The sequence below is a fragment of the Brettanomyces nanus genome, chromosome 4 (genome assembly GCF_011074865.1).
Source record: "Brettanomyces nanus chromosome 4, complete sequence".
Lineage (NCBI taxonomy): Eukaryota > Fungi > Ascomycota > Pichiomycetes > Pichiales > Pichiaceae > Brettanomyces > Brettanomyces nanus.
This window is the reverse complement of record NC_052377.1, coordinates 1,709,862-1,735,858: the sequence shown is the minus strand read 5'-3', so window position 1 is coordinate 1,735,858 and position 25,997 is coordinate 1,709,862. Positions and strand designations below refer to the sequence as shown.

The 25,997-nt window shown below is 41.8% G+C and overlaps 13 protein-coding genes and 2 non-coding genes across 15 annotated transcripts; 9 read left to right on the top strand and 6 right to left on the bottom strand.

Annotated features, from left to right (window-relative positions):
- Window positions 1-328: 328 nt before the first annotated feature.
- Window positions 329-2,350, top strand: FOA43_004056 (uncharacterized protein; the record flags this gene model as incomplete). The annotated part of the gene is made up of 1 exon (XM_038924299.1): window positions 329-2,350. The coding sequence occupies one exon, from the start codon at window positions 329-331 to the stop codon at window positions 2,348-2,350; it is 2,022 nt and encodes a 673-aa protein (XP_038780227.1).
- A 345-nt stretch (window positions 2,351-2,695) lies between these two features.
- On the top strand, window positions 2,696-3,527 carry RSR1 (Ras- protein rsr1; the record flags this gene model as incomplete). The annotated part of the gene is made up of 2 exons (XM_038924298.1): window positions 2,696-2,702; window positions 2,779-3,527. The coding sequence occupies 2 exons, from the start codon at window positions 2,696-2,698 to the stop codon at window positions 3,525-3,527; spliced, it is 756 nt and encodes a 251-aa protein (XP_038780226.1).
- A 173-nt stretch (window positions 3,528-3,700) lies between these two features.
- Window positions 3,701-3,782, bottom strand: FOA43_004054. Its single transcript has one exon. It is a non-coding gene; the product is annotated as a tRNA-Leu (tRNA).
- Window positions 3,783-4,198: 416 nt separating this feature from the next.
- On the bottom strand, window positions 4,199-4,280 carry FOA43_004053. Its single transcript has one exon. It is a non-coding gene; the product is annotated as a tRNA-Leu (tRNA).
- Window positions 4,281-4,608: 328 nt separating this feature from the next.
- Window positions 4,609-8,295, bottom strand: FOA43_004052 (uncharacterized protein; the record flags this gene model as incomplete). The annotated part of the gene is made up of 1 exon (XM_038924297.1): window positions 4,609-8,295. The coding sequence occupies one exon, from the start codon at window positions 8,293-8,295 to the stop codon at window positions 4,609-4,611; it is 3,687 nt and encodes a 1,228-aa protein (XP_038780225.1).
- Window positions 8,296-8,545: 250 nt separating this feature from the next.
- Window positions 8,546-9,076, top strand: FOA43_004051 (uncharacterized protein; the record flags this gene model as incomplete). The annotated part of the gene is made up of 1 exon (XM_038924296.1): window positions 8,546-9,076. One exon carries the CDS (start codon window positions 8,546-8,548, stop codon window positions 9,074-9,076), a length of 531 nt encoding a protein of 176 aa, XP_038780224.1.
- An 891-nt stretch (window positions 9,077-9,967) lies between these two features.
- Window positions 9,968-10,384, bottom strand: FOA43_004050 (uncharacterized protein; the record flags this gene model as incomplete). Its single annotated transcript, XM_038924295.1, has 1 exon — window positions 9,968-10,384. One exon carries the CDS (start codon window positions 10,382-10,384, stop codon window positions 9,968-9,970), a length of 417 nt encoding a protein of 138 aa, XP_038780223.1.
- Window positions 10,385-12,598: 2,214 nt separating this feature from the next.
- FOA43_004049 (uncharacterized protein) lies at window positions 12,599-16,021 on the top strand (the record flags this gene model as incomplete). The annotated part of the gene is made up of 2 exons (XM_038924294.1): window positions 12,599-12,606; window positions 14,143-16,021. 2 exons carry the CDS (start codon window positions 12,599-12,601, stop codon window positions 16,019-16,021), a joined length of 1,887 nt encoding a protein of 628 aa, XP_038780222.1.
- Window positions 16,022-16,112: 91 nt separating this feature from the next.
- Window positions 16,113-17,200, top strand: FOA43_004048 (uncharacterized protein; the record flags this gene model as incomplete). Its single annotated transcript, XM_038924293.1, has 2 exons — window positions 16,113-16,118; window positions 16,292-17,200. The coding sequence occupies 2 exons, from the start codon at window positions 16,113-16,115 to the stop codon at window positions 17,198-17,200; spliced, it is 915 nt and encodes a 304-aa protein (XP_038780221.1).
- A 60-nt stretch (window positions 17,201-17,260) lies between these two features.
- Window positions 17,261-17,878, bottom strand: ATG12 (Ubiquitin-like protein; the record flags this gene model as incomplete). The annotated part of the gene is made up of 1 exon (XM_038924292.1): window positions 17,261-17,878. The coding sequence occupies one exon, from the start codon at window positions 17,876-17,878 to the stop codon at window positions 17,261-17,263; it is 618 nt and encodes a 205-aa protein (XP_038780220.1).
- Window positions 17,879-18,096: 218 nt separating this feature from the next.
- On the top strand, window positions 18,097-19,700 carry DBP5 (RNA helicase required for poly(A+) mRNA export; the record flags this gene model as incomplete). The annotated part of the gene is made up of 2 exons (XM_038924291.1): window positions 18,097-18,103; window positions 18,169-19,700. 2 exons carry the CDS (start codon window positions 18,097-18,099, stop codon window positions 19,698-19,700), a joined length of 1,539 nt encoding a protein of 512 aa, XP_038780219.1.
- Window positions 19,701-19,728: 28 nt separating this feature from the next.
- Window positions 19,729-20,642, bottom strand: FOA43_004045 (uncharacterized protein; the record flags this gene model as incomplete). The annotated part of the gene is made up of 2 exons (XM_038924290.1): window positions 19,729-20,414; window positions 20,636-20,642. The coding sequence occupies 2 exons, from the start codon at window positions 20,640-20,642 to the stop codon at window positions 19,729-19,731; spliced, it is 693 nt and encodes a 230-aa protein (XP_038780218.1).
- A 508-nt stretch (window positions 20,643-21,150) lies between these two features.
- Window positions 21,151-22,632, top strand: FOA43_004044 (uncharacterized protein; the record flags this gene model as incomplete). The annotated part of the gene is made up of 1 exon (XM_038924289.1): window positions 21,151-22,632. One exon carries the CDS (start codon window positions 21,151-21,153, stop codon window positions 22,630-22,632), a length of 1,482 nt encoding a protein of 493 aa, XP_038780217.1.
- Window positions 22,633-22,790: 158 nt separating this feature from the next.
- On the top strand, window positions 22,791-23,912 carry FOA43_004043 (uncharacterized protein; the record flags this gene model as incomplete). The annotated part of the gene is made up of 1 exon (XM_038924288.1): window positions 22,791-23,912. One exon carries the CDS (start codon window positions 22,791-22,793, stop codon window positions 23,910-23,912), a length of 1,122 nt encoding a protein of 373 aa, XP_038780216.1.
- Window positions 23,913-24,114: 202 nt separating this feature from the next.
- Window positions 24,115-25,977, top strand: FOA43_004042 (uncharacterized protein; the record flags this gene model as incomplete). The annotated part of the gene is made up of 1 exon (XM_038924287.1): window positions 24,115-25,977. The coding sequence occupies one exon, from the start codon at window positions 24,115-24,117 to the stop codon at window positions 25,975-25,977; it is 1,863 nt and encodes a 620-aa protein (XP_038780215.1).
- Between the last annotated feature and the right edge of the window lie 20 nt (window positions 25,978-25,997).

The following is a 25,997-nucleotide window of genomic DNA, read 5'->3' as shown; positions in this document are numbered from 1 at the left end:
ACCTCCAGTGTCCTGGTGATCACCCTCTCCTTCTCTTTGAGACTACTACATTACTGTCCATTTGCGACCTGTATTCTCTCTTTGTTTCCTCGGGGTTCTTTATCTCTTCCACTAAGCTTCGATTTGATCTCTGCCCAACTTTTTTTTTGGTTTGGCTTTTAGTTTGGTTTTTTGCTTTCCCCCTACTCTTTAATGGATCATCTTTAGGGATATTCATACCGATTCCAGCTTATATTTTGCTACTTTCTATCCAACTTATTCGTTCGCTGAGCAAGGATAAGCTCCCTCTTCCTCCACCTATTACTTTTTTTTCTACTTACTTAGAGTCATGACTATGACTGATGACAGTGTTTCTCTAAACGCGTCCAGAAGTGGGTCCAGCAATAAGTCTCCCAAGCATGTGAAGCTGTCGCAAAAACTGTCAAATCAGCCAATCCAGCCAAACTACCAACAGCATACACAAAAGGACGATCGTCCCTCTGATCAATCCCGTCTCCAGTCCCCTCAATATTACACCTTTCAGAGCCAACCGTCCGTTCAGTATGGCCAGCAGGCATATCTTCATTCTCGTGGTTCTTCCTCCAGCCCTGTAATGTCCGTTGGACCTATGACCTCTATGGGGCCAATGGGACCAATGGGACCAATGGGTCCAATAGGAGCTATGGCACCTGTGGCACCGCCAGCACATGTGGGATCGGTTGGTCCAGTTGTTTCCAACCCTGTACCACCTACGGCAGGTGCTACCGGATCCGTGCCGCATATAGGCCCCATGGGTATGCCACAAGCTTATGTCATCCCTTTCTTTCCAAATGTCTATTTCAATGCCCAGCTACAGCAGCAACAGCAACAGCAATCTAATGCTGCTTCTCAGGACTCGTCCTCTAGATCATCTCCTCAGCCACAGAAAAATTCCAACATGCTTCCTCAACAAGTCACTAGGCAGTCTCAGCGGTATGCAACACCGATGAACATGTCCGTTGGCAACGTGGCAATTCGGGCCAATAGTAACGTAAGCGTGGGCAGTAATGATATTTCTAAAGGCAATTCTACCGAAGTTCCTGAAGCCTCTACTTTGCCTAACTACTTCAGTTCTCCTTACAATCCTTATCTGAAGTTTCCCCAGCAAATAGATCCTAGTTCTGCTGCGGCAATGGCCACTACCTCTGCCATGGCCTATTCTATTCCTGGAGGATCCTATCCGCAGTCTCAAAGACAGTTTCATCGAATGGCCATGGAGCTGGCACCACATACTCAGATAAGTCCGATGTCTCCTTCGTTTGAACATATGAATTCCCATCCAGAGCTTCAAAGGCGATCAGATATGGGTAAGGAAAGCCGACGGTTCCGTTTCACATCACCTGCCAATGGTAAGAGGTCGAAAGCAGGTAGACGAAAGGGTAAAAAGCTGTGTAACGGCACAAACGATGATAAGCCATACAAGTGTTCCGTCTGTTCATGGGCTTTTGTGAGGCATAGTGACCTTAGGCGTCATTTGAGATCACACAACTCACCAGAATACCATTGTCCGTATTGGCATCCAGATTACGCAACATGCCCGCATAGAAATCAAGGTTCGTTCAATAGACTTGACGTTTTGAAGCGTCATTTACGGTTGGTTCATTATGAGTTTCTTCCCAAAGCTGATAGCAGCGAAATTGGGCTTGTGAGGCGACAGGATGCTGGTAACTGTCTAGCTTGTGGACGTTTTTTTCCTAATAGCAAGGCTTTTATCGATCATGTGGAAGAATGCTCTCGCACTACTAGCATGGAGAATTGGAAGTACAAGAAGAATGGTATTGTGACGAATGTGAAAAGAGAGCGTTCTTTACAAGCTTCACTGGTACAAGCTCCTGCAGCTGATAACTTCGTTGCTACTGGGCCGATAGATTCCGTTCAGTCACCTAGACTGCAGCATGTTCAGCCTCAACCTGTAGCTTCTCTTCCATTATCTCTGGTTAACATGAAGGGAAAATTTCATGTGACTCAGACCTCGCCTTCTGTGGCTGAAAATGGTATTAGTGAAGAAAAGGTCAATGGAAATAATAAAGAGAACGAGCAGGATGTGGTGAAAGTGAAAGCAAAGCAAGTTTCCGAGTCAGAAAAGGGTGATGCAGAGTTGCTATCGATTGAAGGTAAAAAGCAGCCAATCGCAAGTGAGAATTACTTAAAGCGCCGCAGAGGAAGGCCGAGAAAGCACATTTTAGAGAGCGAGAACGTGAATGCTGTGAATAAAGATGAGGCCGAAAATAACGAGAATGAAGAGGATGGGGATGAAAATGATGAGAGCGTGTTAGAGAATGAAAATAATGGGACCGAAGATGAGGTCGATATCAAGAATGATAATATTTAAAAGAAACTCTCGGTCACAACTAGTTGCTGCCAAAAGCAGTGGAACATAGAACTTAGAAGTTGTGTTCATCATTTACATCGTCTACTAGATTATAGATTGTATTTTTATTAAAGGATACGAGTAAAACCTGAAGTAGGATGATATTTCGAGTCTGACTGTTATATCGACGCGACGATCAAGACGGATCACCTTCAAAAAAGTTAGAGAATGAATGAAGAAGAGTTGATCTGATTTCAAAGGGGGGTCTTGTCTAGTCTTGTTGTTTTTAGAGATTGACGACTAAATTTGCATGCGCGTGTGCTTGTACGTTTATATTCACGTTTTATAGAGGATATCAGGAAGATTATGAGAGGTAAGTAACTAAGGAGTGGCAATAAGCAGGCTGTGTTCACTGTCGGTATTCTCTAGCCCTTACTAACATGGATTAGATTATAAGTTGGTTGTTTTAGGTGCCGGAGGTGTTGGTAAGTCTTGTCTCACTGTTCAATTTGTACAGGGGATATACATTGACAGCTATGATCCTACTATCGAGGATTCGTACAGCAAGGAGATAGAGGTTGATGGAAGAGCGTGCAACCTTCAAATCCTGGACACAGCAGGTGTGGCGCAATTCACTGCCATGAGAGAGCTCTATATCAAGAATGGTCAGGGTTTTGTATTGGTGTATTCTGTGACAGATAAGCAGTCATTACAGGAACTTTTGGCCATAAGAGAGCAGATTTTGAGGATCAAAGATACTACCAGTGTCCCTATGGTGTTAGTGGGAAACAAATGTGACCTCATAAAGGAACGAGAGTTGACACCAGAGGACGGAATTGAGATTTCACGGCGTTGGAATAAGGTTCCATTCTACGAATCAAGTGCTTTGTACCGTATGAATGTTGAAGATGCATTTGTTGATGTTGTAAGACAGATCATAGGAAAGGAAGTTCAACAAGAGCAGCAGCAGCAACAGCAACAGCAACAACAGCAACAGCAGCAATTGCAACAGCAAAAGACTCTCCAATCAACGCAGGGGCTGCCTAATACGGGGGCCAGTGGCTTTGACAGAGCTCCAACGCAGGCTGTATATCAGGCAAAGGAAGTCCCTGGTCGGCGAAATGGTTCTGCTTATGATAACAGTGATTTCAGGTCCAATAAAAAGAAGAGATGGTACTGCAGGTGTACTATATTGTGAGTTTAGTTGAACTAAGTTAGGCGCAAAAAGATGAGGAGTGAAGTCACCCGTATTTACGGATATTATGTATTATTTCTAATAGTTAAGTTTTAGTCGATCTATTGGCTGACGTCTTACCTATGTTAAGCAAAAGAGTACATCCCACAGGCAGGAACAGAGATATGTAAAAAGAATGATAGCCGTGGGGTTCGAACCCACGCCTCCGAAGAGATTAGGACCTTAACCTAACGCCTTAGACCACTCGGCCAGGCTACCATATACGATTACGTAATCGTTTTTGTCTTCTAAGTTGATAGATTCTTAATACACACACACCCTTTTCTGAACTATATGTTCAATTGATAGAGACAAGCTTCGTACATTAGGCTGATTTCATTGACATTATTAATGAACGGCATAGGAATTCCCTCTCTAGATTATTCTTTAAGTCAAAGCTATCCCAACATTAAAAGTAGCAGCATTCGGAATAAGGGCTGTAATCATCTTTTAGAGGATTGATGTTATTCACGAGCTAACGAATATATGTATATATATTTAAGACTCTATTCATGGTTCCACTATAGCCGCTCTCGTTAAACACAAATAGACATAAAATTGATTTGGACACATAACTAGTTGCAAAAGATCCTGGCGCACCCCGTATAAGGAAAAATTAAAAAACAAACGTAATTTGATAGCCGTGGGGTTCGAACCCACGCCTCCGAAGAGATCAGGACCTTAACCTGACGCCTTAGACCACTCGGCCAGGCTACCAATCTACAGGAAGTTATATTTTATGATTCTACTTAATGAAAATTCCACAACCTTGTTATTCACTTTAGTTTTTGTATTTGTTCATTATTGATGACTTTAATCAAAATTCAGAAAAAAGCAAATAATATGAAAGTTACGAGAGACTTCAGAGCAGTACTTCATATAAAGTTTTGGAATTTCTTCTGAATTATATCCATATTCTATGTAGTCATCGGATCTCTAACAAAGACTTTTGCTACAAGTACGTAAATTCTCAGTTGAAAAATCTAATAAAGTATGGAAAACTAAATATCATTTGTAAATAAGCAAGTTGCTTAAACATTATCTCTTATTGGTCCTTCTTCACCTGATTCCTTGCTGCTCTTGCATCGTCAGCAGCAATCTCGTCAACGTCTCTTAAGGCAATATCAGCAGCCTTGTAATCCATGAACATAAACTTGAAAAAGAGTTCAACTAGCCAAGAGACGACAAAGTCCAAAAGCATAACAAGGTTCAACTTGATTTTGAATTCTGTAGTCATAGGAACAAACTGCATGGCTGAATTGAATTCGGGAACGAACTCTGTAGCACCTGAGACGCACAGAAGAACAACACCCAAAATGCCGTAGTACATACCCTTGTTCTCAGAAATACCTTGTCTGAAAGGTCTACCAATATAGTTCACGGCAAAAGTGGCCACCTGCTGAGATAATTGGATAAAGAACATGGCAGTGTTCAATAAGGAAGGCTCGAAGACTTTATCCAAATCTATTTGAGGCACTCTTGGTTCTAGAATATAGATCTCCCTGTTCAAATATATCAAGGCAATCATGTGAATTGCAAACTGACCCAGAATGGAACCCATAATGTACATGTTAAATATGCCAGGTTGTGGTCTCTCCTTGGACAACTTCTCCAAAGGCTGACCCTTGGAAATGGATATGAAACAGACACTAAGCAACAAACCGGACACAGTAGCCTGAGTATCACCGAACTTAATACCAGCTAAGTAAAGCACAGACAACGAGTAAGCAGAGATAAGACAGTTCAAAGCTAAGATTTTGTACATCTGAATTGTGGACACCAACGCGCATCTTCCTTGTCTAATCACGTGGATCACAGAGTTCACGTTCGACAATTTAGATGTGAATGGAGCAGCAACAGAAGCGTCACCAAGCTTCAAAGCTGGGGCTTCTTCATCTTCTGGCATTTGAATACCGGACATCAACTGTTCAGCCAGTTCTGCACTAGACTGTGGTCCATTGGAAATGGTGGTAGGCTTCTCGACAGCGATTGGCTGCTGATTAGCAATCTCAACTTTGCGAATGATCTTTCCAGTGATTACCACACCGTGCTTCTGTAGAGCAGATATGTAGTTTGGATTCAAAGGTCCCGGTGGGAATAGATGAGCAATGAGAGCAGGAACTTTGGGAGGAGGTCTACCCCATCTGGCCATGATTTCACGCTGCTTATTGTAAACTGTAGTAACTCCTTCGATCTGGCGGTTTTCTTGTATTTTTTTAAGGGAAGATTCTGTGCCATTCAACAAAGCAATACCAACCTGAGCTTGCTTCAAAGCTCCAACATCGTTAGTACCGTCACCGCACATCAATGCATTGTAGTTCATCGATTTATAAGTATTGAGAATCATTTCCTTTTGAGAAGGGGAAACTCTTGAGTAAATAAATGCATGTCTGACTAACTCCTTGAACTGAGCATGCTTCTGGAACTTTTTAAGAGCATAGCCAGTGACACATATATCATGCTTAGCAAAGATGCTGGTATCGAGAGCTTTCTGAGAGGAGCAGGCAATAATCTTGGTCTCTTCAACGTTTCTCCATTCAAGATCAAACTCGTCATCACCACGGCTTTTCTCTGGTTTGTCCAAAATGAAGACCGGCTTCGAGACAATACCAACCTCTTTTGCGACGTGACAGGCAGTTAACGGGTTATCACCGGTGATCATGACACTTCTATGACTGGACTGGTTCAACATCTCTATGGTTTCGATGGCATCTGACTTCATGGGACAATGAAACACCAAAAATCCGGCAAACTTTAAGTCGCATTCCACATCAGATCTCTCCACTTTGTCAAGGTTTTTATCGGATTTCAAATACTTATAAGCCAAAGCCAAGACTCTGGAACCTGATCTAGTAAATGACTTGAAAGTCTTCTCATAATCTGCAGGAACCTCGGACAACCTCTCAACAATGGTTTCCGGAGCACCCTTAACGCCGGCAATAACTTTCCCACCAACCTTCGCAATAACCGAAGATCTCTTCAAAGAAGAAGAAAATTGAAATCTCTTCAAGACGTGGATCTTCCTGTCATGACCTAGTATTGTGTTCTTGAAATCTTGGGAAACAGTCCATTTAGAAGCCTTCAATGTCTCTTTCTCCATAGGATCACCAACGACCTCACCGGAATCTAATCTGACTAAAGCGTGAGTTGATCCCATAACATCTAGAGTAGCTTCGGGAACTTCAGCAGACGAGCAGCTGGATAGATGAGATATATCACCCTCTTTAAGGCCAGCCAATCCCTCAAAGACCAATTCTTCAGCAGTCAAAGTACCGGTCTTGTCAAAGCAACAGACGTCAATTCTACCGGCAAGAGGAATTCTGAAAGGCTCAGTACAGTAGATGAAGTGCTTAGCGATGGCAGATAATGATTGATTAACAGCCATAGTAAGTTCCATAGGCAATTCTGGAGGAACAACGGAGGTGATAACAATGATACAATCAAGAATTAACTTGGATTGAATACGTCCCATCTTGGTACCTTCAACCCACACGTATCTTGCAGCAATAACGGCAAAGACAAGTAAGAACAAAATGAAAAACATAGATTCTTTGTTAGCGACAGTCATCCTCTCCGAGGAAAAGATCATGACTCTGACAAGAGAACCTTGAACTGTTTCGAATCCAGTTTTAGCAACCACGGCAACGGCGCCATGATCAGGAGCCAACGAAATGGCCGAATGGTCTGCCGAAGTAACTTGCAAACAAGACGTACCACCGTGAAGCAAAGAGCTTTTATCCAAGCTGTCCGGCTGGAACTGAGAAGAAGCCTCTCTCGTATCAATACACTCCTTAAGAAGAGGCGTGGACTCACCAGAAAGCATAGCTTCATTAACGATACAAGAACCGGAAATAAGGATCAAATCACAAGGAATAGAAAGATCCTCCTGAGGAGTACGAACAACAGAAACAACGTCACCGGGTAACAATTCTTGGGTAGAGATCTTGGCCCACTTTTCATCTCTAAACACATAAATCTGATATGGCTTAATACCCATACTCTGGAACTCAGTCATGGTAGATTTTCTCTGGTAGACAGTAGTACATTCAAAAGTAACAAGCATGAACAAGGAGAATAAAGACAAGTACCACATATCATCCATCATCCATAAAGCTATAGAGAACACCTGAAAGACGAAGAACGGAGCCAAAGCATGCTCGACGAACAATTCCCAGAAAGTTGGAACAGGTATATCAAAAAGATTTTTGCCATACTTTTTTGATAGAGACTCCAACTCATTGCTACCTAGACCACGTCGTCCCTTCAAATCACCAATAGTGAGGCTTTTATCATCCACAAAAAAATTAGGAGGAGTAAATTTGTTCAACTTATCACTCCAAATAAACTTTCTCTTCTGATACTTGAAAGACACCTGATCGATAATTCTATCTATTGTACAAATCTCACTGATACCAAAATTTGGCTTGGCAACGACAAATATGTATGAAGCATCTTTGAGAGAGGAGCACGAACTATAATTGAAACGAGAGCTAATGTTCAAACTCCAGCGAGGCAACAACCAAATCAAACAATGGAGCGAAACAAGACCCAAAGTGAAAATGAAAGTCCATTCTTTACCACCAAAGTAATCATCGTAGTGTAGCAGGTACAGGTCGGAGTACAAGGGATAGATGAATATAAAAGGCAACACATAGGGCCTCAAATAGACGGGTCTTGACACTAACAACTGAGACTCTTCAATAGTGCCACTATTAACGAGATCTTGAACCATAATGTGAAGAACGATGGGAACAGAAGGAAAAAAAGACAACTCCTTGTTTCTCGTCCTTTTCTCTTCCCATTTTTTTTCTCTTGTTTGGATCTGAGAGGCAATTTTTCTTTCTGGATGAAAAAAAAAAAAATTAAAACGTGGCAGATCTCAACTGAGGAATCCGACCAATCGACGCGTATAGACCTGGTTTGACTACCGTAGCTCGCTCTTCTCATCGGTTCCCTCTTTGCGCCATAAACTACAGACAATAATGACAGAGACCAGAGTTATATTGGTCAGCGGAGATGAGAAATTCACGGCCAATAGAAAAGCGGTTGAGAAATCCCGGTACATTCGAAATCTACTTAAAAACCTTGCACCTGCACCTTCCCCTTCACCTTCTGTAGGAGAGATTAACGAAACACCGGAGAGTATACCGGAAATCCCCGTCAACAACGTCAGTCCAGACACATTGAAGATGGTTCTCGAGTGGTGTGAACACTACAAAGATGGACTGGACGATGACGAGGCTGCCACAACAAATGGAGAGGATGAAAGCTTGCACCTGGAAAACAAAGATGGTGATCAGGACGAAAACCAGAGCGACCTAAGACAGACGCCGATCGACCCATGGGATAGAAAGTTTTTGAATGTAGATGCGGATACACTTCAATCACTCATTCTGGCGGCAAACTTTTTGGACATTAAACCACTATTAGATGCAGCCTGCAAGCTGGTAGCCGAGCTCCTAAGGGGCCGCACTCCCCAGGAAATAATTGATGCTTTTAATGCAGTTCAGTAAGAAGACGCGATCATCTTTTTGCAGATGGTCAGTAGGATTCCCTATTTGGGACTACCCCTGGCAGAATTTCCCGAAAAAAATAATATTATGCAATGCCGAGGTTCTCAGAAGCATAAGAACATCAGCGCAATCCGCAAGAGGCTGTTGATCTACAATCGTTTATGCACAGCAAGATACCGTTAGGCCGTCTATACATTGTATCAACTTCATTGAAATGCTTGACAGAAGCACGATCAATTTTGACCAGATTTTATTTTTACTGTTTTTTTTAATCAATATCTACTACTCCTCCTGTTGGTTAAAATAAAAAAAAAGTACTTCTGCAGGGCATTAGAGCCTGCGCTTCACGAAAAAAAGAATATGTACATGCTGCTGCACACAGTTCCCAATACAATGCTAAGATCCGTTCACTGGTCACGTTCTGCTGCATTAATATATTAAATTATCACGAGATACCCACTTAGAAACCTTCTCATTAATCCTTCACCATTTATTTGTACGCACCGATGTTTCACCTTAAACTTCGACTGCAGTTGAAAAAGCCCCAATTATTTGCGAAGAGAATTGTGCATCTTTGCGTCTTAAAATAACTATCAGGGAAGCTGCACAGCGGAGGGGTACTTGGTTGCTTGCTCATGTAGCCATCATTTCTTTTATATCTACGTATTATTGTCATCGGATTGGTTGTTATTTACTCAATTTTTGATCAATGGCTTGCCACAATGGGCAGAAATATCTCGATCCTATCGTACTACGCCTACCAGTATTAATTTTTCGTAATCGTTTTTATAGTAACCCGAAGATAATGCGTAGTAAATTGAAAAGAAAAAGCAATAAAGGAGTAACAAACCAATGAACGATGCAACCACTCTCGTCTAATAACTGGTGTTCTTATTGAGGAGGCAAAGAGTCTTTGACAACGTGGCCATCCTCAATTTTATAATCCACCTTCCCTCGAACGATCTTTACACCAAACTCCTGATTATATACCTCGTCTATACGCAGTGCACGAGGATTTCTTCTTGATTTATTCTTTCCTTCAGCACCACTAGCCATCCAAACACATTTGATTCCTAACCGATTGCATTCAAAGCATATTGGTCTGACTTCATCACACTTCCGTTTTCGTGATCTGCAAGTAAGGCACCCCTTTCTGGACCTTTTACCGGTTTTATTAATCTTCTCAGGAGACTTTGAGCTGGATGCATACGACAAATGCGAATTAGTTGGCGAGTATGATTGATATTGCGAATGCTGCGTGGCTGTAGTAAAACTTGAGGTATATTCACCTCTTGACTTGGAAGACATAACGATCCGTGCTTCCGATTTGTTTTTCCTGGGGGTAACATAATATCGGTGATGCATAGCTGAGGGAAGCATTACCGGTGCCGACAAATTGCTAACCAATTTCGGCACTCTAGTGGTATTCATAATTATATTTGTATTTGTATCTGTATTTGTATCTGACTTTATGTTGGTGTTTGAATTTACACTTGTATTTGTGTTTGCGTTTGTGTTTGCGTTTGCGCTTGTGTTTGAGTTTGTGCTTGCGTTTGTGCTTGTGTTTACGTTCATGTTTGCGTTCATGTTTGCGTTCGTGTTTGCGTTCGTGATTATATTTGTATTCGAGTTAGAATTCGTATTCTCATTTGTAATGTTACAAGATGAAGACTGAATTGGAGGTAGAATAGGTTGAGAATATGCATTGAATATGGGAGGAAGTGCAATGGAATTCTGAGTGGCAACAAAAGGACCAAGTTGAGGCTCATAGCCAGAGTAAGCTGGTTGATAATATGCATATGTCGATCTAGCGTAAGAAGGCATCCTTGCAGAAGAAGTTAACATGGGAACAGAAATAGGTGCATCGTATCCTTGTTGTATTGGATTATACAACAATGTTTGAGGTGTGTAAGTGAAGTATCCGGCTGGTGTTGTAGATGTAGATACTTGCCTATTGGCATACGTGTTGTGAGGATCAGAAAAAACAGAACCTTTTTTTCCTTTTGGGAGGCTCTGCAGGACATATTCATTCGTTGAAAAAGTCTTGTTTACGGGAGAACTTGGTTCGTTTGCCTGTGTAGAATTTTGTTTGTCAAAATCTTGGTCTGTTTTATTATTTGATACTTTGGATCTCATCACCAAAATAAAAAAAAATAGAGGCAGAAGAGCAAGAAGATATTGATAATATATGATCAGCAGTGAATGGAGAAGCACAAAATTCCCGTGATGATGTGAAGGCCAGTGGTTTTGGATTTGAAAAAGAAAGAAATTGGTACAAGTTCTAAGAACTTGGATGTTGTTCTGATTGTTCTCAGCTTGAGTTCAATAAAGCAAAAGTGAGCATGAGCTTTGAAACAACCAGATGGTAGAAGAATTGCAGAATTACTAATTAAAAAAGAAAAAATGAAATCCGTTTGCTTTGCAATTCAAGATAACCAAAAAAAACATCAACAGGCATCATCGATATTATATATACTGGACGATCAACGACTTCCTCCACCTCAAAGAAGTTTTCACCAAGAAAGAAGCCAAAAAAGAAACGGCATAATAGACCAGGCGAATTGTTTTCTGCATAAACACATACTGCTTTCGGCATGCTATCGGCATAGTATACCGTCCTATTTCCTTGGGTCTTGTTTCTTTTTCTTCTAGCTTTCAAAGGAGAATCCGAAAACATCTTTTTAATTTCTTTTTGTGGAAAATTCCGATGAGACTATACAGCATCTATAAACGGCTTAGTCCTGAGGCTCATTTTGGGATTACAAGGAAAGCATGATGATTTTATTTTCTGTTCAAAGCGTTTCTGTACTAAGATAGATCTGGAAGTGAAAATTGAACACACCACGACACATCGTTCGCATACAGGATGAAGGACATTCACCCTGCAAACAGCGAAATGAGGCAAAGGAAATTTCCAATCATAGGCTCAGTTATTCTTTTGTCCCTTTAGAATAGATGCACTCCTATGACAGAAAAGAGAATTATGCACCGGTAGCTGACTAACTTTTTGTCATATATTTTTTTTCTTAACAACTAAGAGACATTTCTTCAGACATCTTAGGAGCCATCGTTTGTTTCTTTTCTGGTTGAAATAAGGGTTTCACTTGTCTTCAAGAGGCTCATGTTTCTTTTTTCAGACAAGCTGCAGCATGCGATAGGCCTGTCTCTATTTTTCCCTGGGCAGTCCCAATGAATAATTTCAAGAGGCCGTATCAAGAGAAAAATATCAGGATATGGGTACTAAAATTTAGTATGCATCAATGCGATTACTGGGGATTTCCGATTTTTTCTCCTTTTCTTTTTTGTGTCTCTCTTTTAGGCTTTTGACCTTGATATTTCCAATACTTTTCCTTGTTTGATTAAAGGCCAGCTGAGTGATAGTCCCAGATGTAGCGATGGATACTAAAGAAAGACTTGGATCGATCGGAAATGCGGAAAATCCCTATGCGTTTTGCCTACGCTTTTTTGCCTATGCGTTTTTGCCTATTCTGAATATGTCCATTTGAGGAAATAATTCAAGACATGAGAAAGTAGGTAGGCGCAACAAGGTAATGAACAAATACTGGCAAGAAACAAAAAAGATGAAGCTTGAAAGTGAAACAAATATCTTTTTAATTGACATCTGTCAGAATGGAAGAGATACTAATGAAGTTAAGGAAAAACAGAGGATCATGTAGAGATGGAACGACAGCTGATAGCTGATAGCTGATAGCTGATAGTTGCACTTGGCTTTTGCTATCCGTGTACAAATACGTGATAAAAGCAAGATTTCATCTTTCAAAACGTTAAATCATATCTAGAATGAAATTTCCGTTAGTTAGTGAAACAAGTAAGTTGCTTTCTCGCGTGCAAATTGAATATTCTCGACTGCTGAGCATACAAATACTGAAGCTTTTAGGGAACCACTGAAATACCGTTCTGCCTAGACAAGGAAGTATCCTAATTTTCACATACTGGCTACTTCACTTTTCAAAAGAACGTTGTATTCGGCTAGATCATCAGCTTTTGAAGAATTCGTCTACCTTTTTTTTGCCAACTTTTTCTCAACATCTTCTTAGGCGCGGAAAACTTCTTTAGCTACACATCGAGACGCAAAAAAGCTTCCTCGCATTGAAAGCCGCTCGCAAGAAGGTGCATGATCCTACATAGACTTTGCGTGTCCTCTACCTGCAGGGAATTAGCTTATTATTTCTTTTCCCATCGATTGATAACAACCGCATTAGACCGATGGAAAGCAAAGAGTAGAAAGATAACAGCAATTTAAATTAAAATTGTAGTGCTAATTCATTTAACTTTAACAACAAGCGATCCAATAAAGATGCTTGCACAATCTGTTTTGAGTGTGTGTTAGGCAAATTTTAGGTATAACCGTGCTACAAACATAATGGGAAATTCCGAATGTTCCTGTATATTCATAAAAAGAAAAGGCCAAAAATAGGGCAACACATTATTGCACTACTGCACAATGCTGACTGTACTATAATATATCTGCTTTAGTATCTTTACCAGGCAACGACTAATTCCATGCACCAGATCGGAAACCGAAGAAATATGAGATAAATCAAAAAGAAAGAAAGATAATGCAATAAAGGGAAAATAGGATAGGTCAGAGACATAAGAGGAAAAGAAAAAATATATGGAAACGAAAACGAAGCAAAAAAAAAACGAATAATGCATGATGCATGTTGGAGGAAGAAAAACTCAAAGAGGCAGACATCCGACATCCGTGCACCACAACTGTGATTTCATTCATTGATCAATACATCTGTACACCATCAATTTAACCCGTGAAAAGAGTGCTCGTTTGTGTTCGTTAGGAATTGCAGGTACCCTTAGCTCCTGAACGGCGATACAGTTGTTGAAGAAAGATCCATGAGTCGTACAGGGGAAAGAAATTTATGGCCGGAAAAATTTCCAGATTCGCATGGCGATGCTGCAACCAACGAACCTCACACAGGGAGCAATACACATATCCAGCGTAGGATAAGTAGGAGGTCGATATCGAGACATCCACAAAGCTATTCAGAGCAGAAGAGAACACAAAAACACGTGACGACAATAGAAAGATTACAAAAGAAGTTGAAGCCTGAATGGGAGATTGACTACTTGAATGAGCTCTCGGATAAACCGGATTCGGGAGTTGGAGAGGTTTTTAAAGTACTTAGATCGAGAACAGACAATTATGGAAGCCTTCAGGAGATGAGGTTCCTACAGACTGTAGACGAGTCACTTAGAACGGCTGACATAACATCCAAACTTGGTAATTTACAGCGCTATCAGGACGTTATCAAGAATTCTCGGCTATGCCTACTGCCATTGGCTGAGTATCTTGACAGATTTGGCAGTGAACTTAACAAGTTATCGCAAGAGATGGAGTTTTTACAGAAACGGTCGAACTCATTGAACTCGGATATTGAAGACAAGAAATTGCTTGATGCGAAACTCACACCATTAATCAATGATTTGGTGATTCCTCCAGAGGTGATACACAGCGTCATTGATTCACCAATGGATGAGCAATGGGTGGAGAACTTGCAGTTCATCCAGGAAAAAAGAGAAATCTATGAGCAGTATAACGATTCGAGGGCATCGATGCACGATTTATCACGACTTTTGGACTTGTTGGAGTTGAAATGCATAGAAAGAATTCGGAACTATTTGATTCTCCAGATTAAGAAACTTCGTAAGCCTGCTGTTGCATCTCAAGTGATCCAGAAGCAGTTGCTTGAAGTGAAAGAAGTGTTTCCATTTCTGTTTAAGAGGAATAAACAACTTGCTACGGAGCTAAGGCAGGCATATTGCTACACGATTCGTTGGTATTACTATCAGAATTTTGTAAAGTATCTGTATTCGCTTGAGAAGTTGAAGATAAATACTGTGGACAAGAACGTACTTCTTGGGTCTTTGGATGAGAACGCCTCAAATTCTGGTGCAACAGCATCATTTTTCTCCCGTAGTTCCAAGGGAGCTTTACCGGAGATTTCAATTAACGAATATCTCATCAACATTCCTCGCCGATTCGAGTTCTTTATCAAGGGGGACCAAACAGCAATGCCGGCGCAAATTGCAGAGACAAATAACACCAAATACTGGATGGAATCTGGTTTCAAGAACTTTAATCAGGCATTAATTGACAACGTATCAACCGAATATCTTTTTTTGAACGAGTTCTTCGAGGTTTCTTCGCTTGAAGAAGCCACGGAATTCACAAAACTGATTTTCACGCCTGTTTATCAGCTCGGTTACAACTATACCAAGTACCTACTACGAGATTCATACGATTATTTTGGTATTTTAATCCTGGTTAGAATGTGTCAAGCACTAGAGTATGAGGCACAGCATCGCAGAGTACCCGTCTTAGAAGATTATTTAAACTACCAACTGATAGTTCTTTGGCCTACGTTTCAGCACTTGATTGACGAGAATTGTTCTTCGATTAAAAAGGCAGCTTCATCCAGTTTGTTGATTAAAACAATGTCTAAAAATGCCATGGTTCCACTTACCTTGACGCAGAACTTTGGAATGGTTCTTACCAACTTAATTCGGTTGTCCAGCAATCTCATGTTTGAAATCGAAACATGGGAGCCGTTGACAAACTCGGTGATAAGGCTAAGCAGCGAATTCGAGAGCTGCCTGATTAAACTGAGTGGAAATCTTCAGGGAGACAAGAAGAAAGAGCTTTTTCTCTACAACAACTTCTTTCTCATTCTTACGATTCTTAGTAACGAGTTAGAGGAGGAGGAGAATATGTCGGAGGAGCAGAGTTCATCGAAGCAACGTTTATCGAGGCAGAGTCTATCGAAGCAAAGTTTGTTGGAGCAGAAATCTCCATCTTCAAAAGGAGCTAATGAAGGGCCCATTTCGGAAGAGTTGAAGGTTAGGAAGACCCTTGCTCAGACACAAAAAGATCATTTCTTGAAATTGGTGGAAGCTTACGGAAGGTGATTGAATTGGAGATGTATCATTTTTCTATATGATTCTATAAAATAGGAAAAAGAAACGAGAAAAAGAATCAGAAGTAATGAAAAAGAAAGAAATGGAAGTAAAAAGAAAGAACCTTTAAATTGGGTGGAGCACGCAACGCAACCTGGTCATATAGGCACGATAAGGAGGAAATGAGCTAACGTGATGAGCAAAGACAACATCTTTCTTTCAAGTTTTCAAGCTACAATGGGATTGTATGACCCTTCCAAAGACAAAGACCTCACAATTAAGAAAGAAGATACCCAGGAGATTGATCGGGAGTCAATTTTTCCTTCGGGAGTAGGAGATTCGATGAAATCGATACTTTCCAAGACCAACGACCTTACTTCCGCATCGTTCAACAAGATGATGGACGCTTCGATGCGATTCTTTGGATCCGATGCAGATCCATACTCGTTTTTTGATGATAGCATTGGAAATAGTTCCATATTTAACACATTCAAAAATCTCTATGGATCTGAATCGAGACCTGATGGCTTTGTGACATATCCAGTTCCAAGCGTTGAGTTATACTCGAAATGTAAGAACAAGGAAGGTCTGGCAGCATGGGATTCACGTGGTTATTGGCACTGCATCTTTCCTCGCGCCCAAGTTTCTGAAGAGACGCTTAAAGACCCGAACACAATGACCAAAGAAGACGTAGAGGCCGATTTCGACCACAAGAAGTACGGTGTGTTCTTTGAGAACTTCAACGATCTAATGGATTGGCGTGTGAAGATGCGCGAGGTGGTGAAGCAGAAGACCGAGAAGGAGTGGTCTCAGTACCGAGAGCAGGAGAAGGCCAAATGGAACTTTCTTAATCAAGGAATGAAGGACGAGGCTTCTACAGAATCGACTGCTATCGACTCGTCTGCAGATGATGGTGTATACAATTTCCCAACGGCCTCCACATCCGGACCTACATTGAGTGCATCAGGAACGTCGACGTCTACAGTGGTCAATACACTGGATAATGGAGATATCGAAAAGAGTACCGTTGTTAGACGGTACTTTGATAACGGAACATCGGAAGAAAGAGAGTACAAGGAGATTATCGATGGAAAGACAGGAAGATCCAAGATTGTGGACCAGAACGTGAGCAAATATCCAAACCACAGCGCCTTGAAGAAGGGGGGATGGTTCTGGAACAAGAAGGATTGATATATATATATATATAGGATAAGTTTTGATATAATTGAATATACTTTTAGCGTATCAAGATCATCCAAAGGCCACTATGTTACAGTAGCTTACTATGAGTTCGCTATCACCGGAGTGAAACAGGTCATACAAGTTGCCAATGCCATCATCCGGGTTGGCTACTACAGAATTAGCCAGGTAGCAGTACACTCTGTCCAACTTGAGTCGTTTTTGCAAAAACCGGGAAATGGAAAGAAACTTGGAATCCCTTGAAATCTTGAAAACCGCTGGACGAACCTGATCAATCGATCCAATCGACTTGAATCGAATTTGTACTTTACGCATGTCTCGCTTCGATACCAGTAGAAGAGAGTTTGTAGTGCGATTGGGCAGCCGGGAGAGCATTCTGGAGTGTGAAAGAGTAATTTTGGATCTGATTGGGTCTGTTTGGATGGTATTAGTGTCAGAGGGGTCGTTGGATTCGTTCACTTCCTTTGTTTTGTTGGCTTCCTTTGTTTTGTTGGCTCCCTTGGTATCGCCGTCTTCCCTGGTATCGGCGGCCTCCTTAGTTATGCCGGACCCCTCGGACTCTGTGATGCCTCCCCCTTTATCTTCATCTCTCCCCACGACCCTCACGTTAAGCTGCATCAACGATCCTGCTAATTTCTGTAGATTCTTATCCTCCTTATTGTCATTCATCTCGTAATTTATCAAAGTAAAAGAATAACGTCTTTCGGGTGTAGTGAAGATAAGACAAGCTGATAACAAAAATGGAAACCTTTAAATTCCGGATACCCACGTGATCCATTTTGGAGAAATTTCATGGAAAAAAAAAAGATTCCGAAGAACTTGATCGAATCTTAACTACTTTGTTCCTTTGTTTGTTCTTGGAAACACTTGCATTTTCACCTATAGACATGTCGAGTAAGTAGAAAATCTATGTAAGCAATACTGTTCATATACCTTACTAACATCGATTCTATTCATAGGTACCAATACTACCAAAGAGGACGCTACCACTTTACTCTCCAAGCTCTCATTGGCTGAGAAGAAGGGAAAAGAGGAGCAGGGTGCCAACAATTTCACCACCGAAGTTGTCAAGGAGACTCTTCAGGCTCCTGTGGTTCCTGTGGTTCCAGCGGCTCCAGCGGTTCCAGCGGTTTCTGCCGTTCCTTCGATTGTGAAAACAAAAGTCGCTTCAGATCCAGTTGAGCCTGCACCAGAGGTCACCAAGAAAACAGACAAAGAGGAAAATGAAAACAAAACCAACTTGATAGATTCATCATATGAGGTCAAGGTCAATTTGGCAGATATACAGGCAGATTCTAATTCGCCGCTTTTTTCTGTAAAATCCTTTGAGGAATTGGGTCTCTCAGAGGAGTTGTTGAAGGGTCTTTACGCTATGAAGTTCTCCAAACCATCCAAGATTCAAGAAAAGGCACTACCCTTACTAGTTGCAAACCCACCGAGAAACCTTATAGGCCAGTCTCAATCAGGTACAGGTAAAACGGCAGCATTTGCCTTGGCTATGCTCACACGCGTGGACATCAATGACCCTTCTATACAGGCTGTTTGTCTTTCACCTGCTCGTGAATTGGCACGTCAAACGCTGGATGTCATCCAGGAAATGGGTAAGTACACCCCTGTAAAGTTCCAGTTAGTTGTTCCAGGAGTTTTAGAGAGAAATCAAACTGTCAATTCTCAGATCATCGTGGGTACTCCTGGTTTAATGCTTGATTTGGTCAGAAGACGCCGTATTGACCTCTCCAAAACCAAGATATTTGTATTGGATGAGGCTGATAATATGTTGGATCAACAGGGATTGGCTGATCAATGCGTTAGATTTAAGAAAATGCTTCCCAAGAACGTTCAACTTGCCTTGTTTTCCGCTACTTTTGCTGAGGAGGTTAAAAGATATGCTAAAAAGTTTGTTCCAAACGCCAATACTTTGGAGTTAAAACATGAGGAGTTGAATGTGAAAGCCATCAAACAATTATACATGGATTGCAATTCAGAGGATCACAAATTTGAGTGTCTCTGTGAGTTGTACGGCTTGTTAACGATTGCCTCGTCCATTATCTTTGTTCAGAGAAAGAAGACGGCAGATAAATTATACTTCAAAATGAAACAAGAGGGTCATGCAGTATCTGTGTTGCACGGAGACTTGGACACTAAGGAAAGGGATAGACTCATTGATGACTTTAGAGAAGGAAGGTCGAAGGTTCTTATTACAACAAATGTGTTGGCAAGAGGTATCGATATTCCTTCTGTTTCTATGGTAGTCAACTACGATATGCCTTTTGATAAGAATGGTAAACCTGACCCTGCCACCTACCTTCACAGAATCGGAAGAACTGGTAGATTTGGTAGAACAGGAGTTTCCATTTCGTTTATACACGATAAAGAATCCTATGAATGCTTGAAATATATTTCCCAGTATTTTGGTGATATAGAGTTGACTAGAGTTCCGACAGACGACTGGGACGAGGTTGAGAAGATTGTGAAGAAGGTAATTAAATGAGCCATTTCTGCTTTATGTATATTCAACTTTATAATAATCTTAATTGTATAGCTAATCCTGCAACTACACATGCTGCTATAAACACAAGACATATGCAAATGATAACGAGAACTTTGTTCCATTTGCGACCCTTACTTGCTCTCTCCGATGCTGCAACTATACTTAGATCACCTTTTTCCAAATCTTCAGAACTTTTCTTCATACTTTCCAAGGCAGAGTCAAATCCAGCATCTTGTGCAACGGTTAAATCATGTAGTTTTAAAGCCAAAAGGTTTAGTTCTTCTGCTGACTTTTCTATCTTCTGCATTTCTTTCCATCTATCGGAGACATTCTGATAGATATATGTAGCGTCATTTCTTACTCCGCACTTTAAAGAAGTGGTGAACACTTGCCCTGTACCAAAATTTTCTACAAATTCTCTGGCTTCTTCATTAGTTGCTTCAGGATTCACTATATGAAACTGGTCTATTGCTTGATGGCGAAGATCTCTTTTATAGTTTGCCTGAGCAAGAAGCAATTCACTAATTCCTTTTCTAAAATTGCGGTTCAGATTATTGACCTGTTTAACATGATCGAGGTCAGTTCTGTCACAAAGGGCCTTAAGGTTCTCTATAGAGCTTCTTATTTGTTTCTGCTGTTCTTTTAAAGAACCTGTCATGGTGTCTATATCACGTAGTATTAGCTGCTGCTGAGAGTTGTTTACTGCCGTGATCTCTTTAAGTTGCAAAGACTTCAAAACCTCAATTTGTTGCCGATAGTACAAGATGGTTTTCAATACCTCCGAATAACATATACAGAAATTTGAGGAAAGTTTGGTTGTGGTGTTAACCGATGGTAGTGGAGACACATAATGCCTATCAACGATGGGTGTATGATAATAACCATACTAAAGATGTTGGTCAGTAGCTTCTACAAGGCGCAAATATACTCAATACTTACCATAATTGTTAAAAAAACCAAAGACAACTGGGGAGAAACAATGCGTATAATTGAAACCTGCGGCCCTTTCAATGAAATCCTTGGGCGCTAAAAGAATTAATTTCCCAAAAAGGAATTTAAAACTCTCGGCTCCTCAAACGATGAGAGGGTGCGTGTGGGAATCTCCTGCATTGCGCGGCGCAACAAAAAAAAGTGGCAAAAAGGCTACATGGAAGAGCAGTTCAGGAGTTCAATCCGGGATAACATAACAGCCAGTTATTCACCGATTATTCACCGACGAGATACAAAATTAACCCGACTGAAAAAAATAACAATAGAAGTATGGAAACTTACATGCAACTTGCTCGTCTATTACACCATGCGCTTCGGAGTTAAGTACGGAATCTCCTTGGAATTACACCGCCTCCAAATCTATTAAATAGAGGCAATAATCAACATCAGAGCCGAATGAACTTGCTTGCATTTCCATTTCTTTTCTAGTACTCACTTTTTTCTTGCAAGAACTACTATTATGGCTACTACTAAAACGGCAAAACCAGATCTCACAAAGCTTCCCGGCTACTCGGGAACATTAAAAGAGCTCCCAGTGAAAGACAGCTTATATACGGTTCCCGGATCGTTCAAATTCTATTTCAAGGGTAACTCGGCTGAGTACTATGAAAAGCAATTACTATCGAATCTTCCGTTTTATCCAGAACCAAACGAGAATCGTCGTGCCGAAGTGGTTAACACTCCGGTTGACGATAAAGGTAATTACATTCACGAGTTCTATATAGAGAACACAGCCTCGTACGACCAAAACGGTGAGGATCCACCTGAAATTGTTCTCATACATGGATATGGAGCTGCACTTGGTTTCTTTTTCACTAACTTTGAAGGCCTTACTTCTATTCCGGGTACTAAGCTTCATGCCATCGATATGTTGGGCTTTGGGTTATCCAGTAGACCCAACTTTCCTAGAATCAAAGCAGATTCTGTGGACAATGTGAAGAAGGCCAATGGCTTTTTCATTGATTCGCTAGAAAAATGGAGGATTTCAAGAGGAATCAATGCCCCATTTGTTCTTATGGCTCATTCGTTAGGCGGGTACTTGGCTTGTGCTTACTATTTGAAGTATGGCAAAGGAAAAGTATCGAAAATGGTGATGATTTCTCCTGTGGGTGTTGAAAGAAGCGATTTGTCACTTTTGAATGATTCCAACGGGACCCCAGAACAGGACAAAAGTGTTGACGAGCAGTATAGAATTGCCAGAGAGCAAGGAGTGGACGTTAAAAGAGAAATTAGCGGCACGATGATGCCTAAAGAAGAGGAGCAAGAGAATGAAACCACAAGCAAGGCTATAGATGATCGTCTCTCTATTGCTTCAGATGCCTCGGAGGACGAAATAAGCAGCCTGATGACTCAGGTCCGTGGTAGAGTACAACCAGGAAAGCTTCTTACCGGTATGTGGGAGAAGAACTTTTCACCTTTGCAACTTGTGAGAATAATGGGACCGTTTGCCGCTAAGCTCACATCCATCTGGGTCGGAAGTCGTTTCTCCAAGGTGGAAAATGAAACTCAGATCCGTCAGGTTACAGATTATAGTACCAAGATTTTCCTCACCAAAGGATCTGGTGAATATGGACTCACACGCATCCTTGCACCTGGCGCTCTTGCTCGAATTCCGCTTTTGGACGTAATTCCGAAGAACATCGATATAGATACATTGTGGTTGTACGGACAGTACGACTGGATGTCTAAGAAGGATGGATACAAGATTTGCAACGAAATCAACAGTTACACGAGAGACAAGAAGCATGGCCATGCCAAATTCCGGATTATCAGTAACGCTGGCCATCACTTATACGTGGATAACAGAAAGGATTTTGAATACCAGGTGATGAAATTTGTCAGAGGGGGAGAAACAAGGCAGCACAGTAGTATGGGTGGATCTACAAACTTCGAGGGCTCCAGTGAACCCAGTACTATTATCGAACCTGGTGAGTTTGAATGAGTTTGAGTCGTTTTTGATAGTTCGTATATACATAAAATCAGCACAAATATGCATAAATGTTCATAAAATGCATCTTTTGCATAAAAGAACCTTGAGTGTAAAAGGGTTATGGATTACATTTTAGTGACATCTACCGAACCTCGTTTCTTCACAGCAAAATGGTTTTACACAATGATAAATGGAAATATAAGGCCCGAAGGGACTATATGCGCAAACATGGACTCAAAACTTTGGGGAAGGATCGAGACAAGAAGAAAAAGGCTCTTGAAGAGGCCCAAAACGAAGTGACGTCTAATGAAACGAGTGACCATGGCTTAAATTCAGGTAAAAAGAACGAAAACCAAGAAAAATCTAAGGAGGAAGACTCTGGGGAAAGTTCAGATGCAGAAGACGATGAAGTTATAGACGAGGAAGGGGAATTTAGACATAGAAAAAAGCTGGAATCGAATTCTTGGAGGTTTGAAGGTGATTTAAAGGACAGTGAAGAGGTAGAAAAGGATCCGGAATTGATTGAACAAGAGAGAATGAGACTGCAAGAGGAGCAGAAATACTTTGAACAGCAGAAAGTCGTCGTAAGAGAGCATTTAAAGAACAGTCAAAATCAGGGCGGTGTAGGTGTTGATGCTTACGTAATCAATAAGATGAAGAAGAAGAAGAAGATAGATAAGGATGAAAGTGAGAGTGGATTAAATGCTGAGGAGTTACTCAAATGGGAGGTGAGAGGAGAGGAGGATCTTATCAGTGAAGGAGAGGAGGAGAAAGGAGGAGATACGAAATTCTTGGACATTAGTGAAGGGTTAATACCTAGTAAAAGCAAAGTTAGAGAGTTAACCAGAAAAGAAAAGGAGAAATTCTACAGATTACAGGAGGAAATAAAACATAAGAAGATGGTTAATGCTGCTAAAGGCCAAACGAATAAACCGAGACATGACCGTTTGACTATGGAGTTGAATTTAGCTAGTGATGCCGACAAATATCGACATGCGGTGAACAAAAAATTACAGGAAACGATGCGAGAGAAGGATACTCAAAACGAAAGGGGAGATTTTGATGAGAACTTGATTGAATTACTTGGAGATATGAGAATCGAGGAGGATAAGCAGGGAAAGAGTCCGGTAAAATACCAGAATAATGGAAATTTTGATCTGGATCAACTTATACGGGCTTCTAAGAACGGGCAGAAGAGAGGAGATGAGAAGAAGAGTGATATTAAGCCGAACAGTACTGAAATATCTAAGGAAGAAGAGGACTTCCTTGATTCCGTATTGGGTTACGATTAAATAAATGCATGCGCATACATTAAATTCCTAATAAATGTATATATGCTGGGAATGTCAGCGATTGTTAACAATTAAATTTGTTGGCGCGTCTTATCTTATCGCGGATCTTTGACTTTCGCGATTTTGTTATCTGCCATCTTGCCCACAAATTCATTCGAACGACCAACTTCCTTTTCCTTTAGTGGAATCACTCCGGCCTCCCATGACATCTGAAACCTCTCCTTTAATAGGGATTCCTACCTATAAGCGGAAACGTCCTTTGTTTATTGCTGCACTGGTGGTTGCAGGTCTTCTCCTTGTATTACAAATCAAGTTTTCCGACACTCACAAATACCCGCCACCACCAAAAATTCCCGCTCACATTCCATTTATTGGCGGACCAACATGGCAGGTAAACAATAATGATACGGTAGTAGCCACACACGGGGCGGTTGCTTCTGATCTAGAACGATGCTCAGACCTTGGTGTTAGCATCCTTCAAAAGGGAGGGTCTGCAGCAGATGCCGCCGTCACCACATGCCTCTGTATCGGTGCATTAGATACTATGTTCTCTTCGGGAATTGGCGGCGGTGCATTCATTACCTCAAAGTTAGCGGGTACCGACACAGATGCCATCTCCATAGATGCCCGTGAGATGGCCCCCGCCGCGGCCTCCCGCGACATGTTTCAGGGTCGCGAGATAGCTTCCAAGTACGGAGGCCTCGCAGTGGCCATCCCCGGAGAGTTACGCGGTCTCTACACTTTATATAAGGAGCACGGCTCGGGCAATTTGACATGGCCTGAATTGATCACCCCAGTGGCCGACATTGTGCGTCACGGATGGAAAGTGTCCAAGCATCTCGCCCTGGCGTTTGAGATACAGGAGCCTGCCATTCGATTCTACAGAAAGGACTGGCAGTTTGCATTCAACAGCAACGGGAAATTGAAACAGGCCGGCGATTGGATTTCGCGGCCCGCTCTCGCGGACACCTTAGATGCCGTCGCCCGCAACGGATCGGACGCCATTTTCTACGATCCGAACGGCCGCATCGCTCAGTCTCTCGCGGCGAAGACCCGCGAAACAAGCGGAATTCTCACCGCAGAAGACTTCTCATTTTATAGGGCAGTTGTCGAGCCCGCGGTGGCTTTTAAGGGGTTTTCGTCGCGAAACTTGACAGTTTACACGGCCAACGGGTCTTCGTCCGGTGTGGCATTACTAGCTGGATTGGCGCTTGCAGACGGATTCGATGAAGTTAATGGCACAGATTTCGAAGCAGTTCCCACGCAAAGACTGGTGGAATCAATGAAATGGCTTGCCAGTGTGCGGACACATTTAGGAGACGTTGGCGTGTTCAACACCAATGCGACGGCCCGGCAGGAGCACTGCGAACGGTATTCGCAGTTTCTCACCACGCAATGGATTGGCCGCACGCGGGAAAAAATCCGCGATGACCGCACTCTTCCCTCGTGGAAAGACTATGAGCCGGCGTACCAGGCAAATGATCCTCACGGCACCTCGAGCCTCAGCGTGGTAGACTCATGGAACAACGCGGTCACCATCACAACCACCGTGAACTTGCTCTTCGGCTCGGTGGTCCATGACCCTGTTACAGGAATAATCTTGAATAACGAGATGGACGACTTCTCGATTCCAACGACACAGAACGCGTTTGATTTGAGACCCTCTGTTTACAATTATATAGAGCCATTAAAAAGGCCTCTCTCGTCGTCCGCACAAACCATCGTTTATGATCCTGCGACGGGCCGTGTGGACCTTGTGATTGGCGCGGCGGGAGGATCGCGTATTCCCACGGCGATTTTGCAAGCACTTATTCGCATTTACCACTATGACATGAATATTACCGACACCATTGCTTTCCCGCGGTTACACCACCAGCTAATCCCCGAGGTATTGTATGTAGAGGATCCTTTGAATACGGAGATGGTGAAGCAGATGCAGCTTAGAGGACACACTGTTGAAGATGTTACACATATGACTGCTATGAACGGGATTCGGATTAAGCACGGGAAGCTGTATGCTCAGAGTGACTACTGGCGGAAATTAGGAATTGCCGCAGGGTATTGAAAGGCACCGTGGATTAGCCG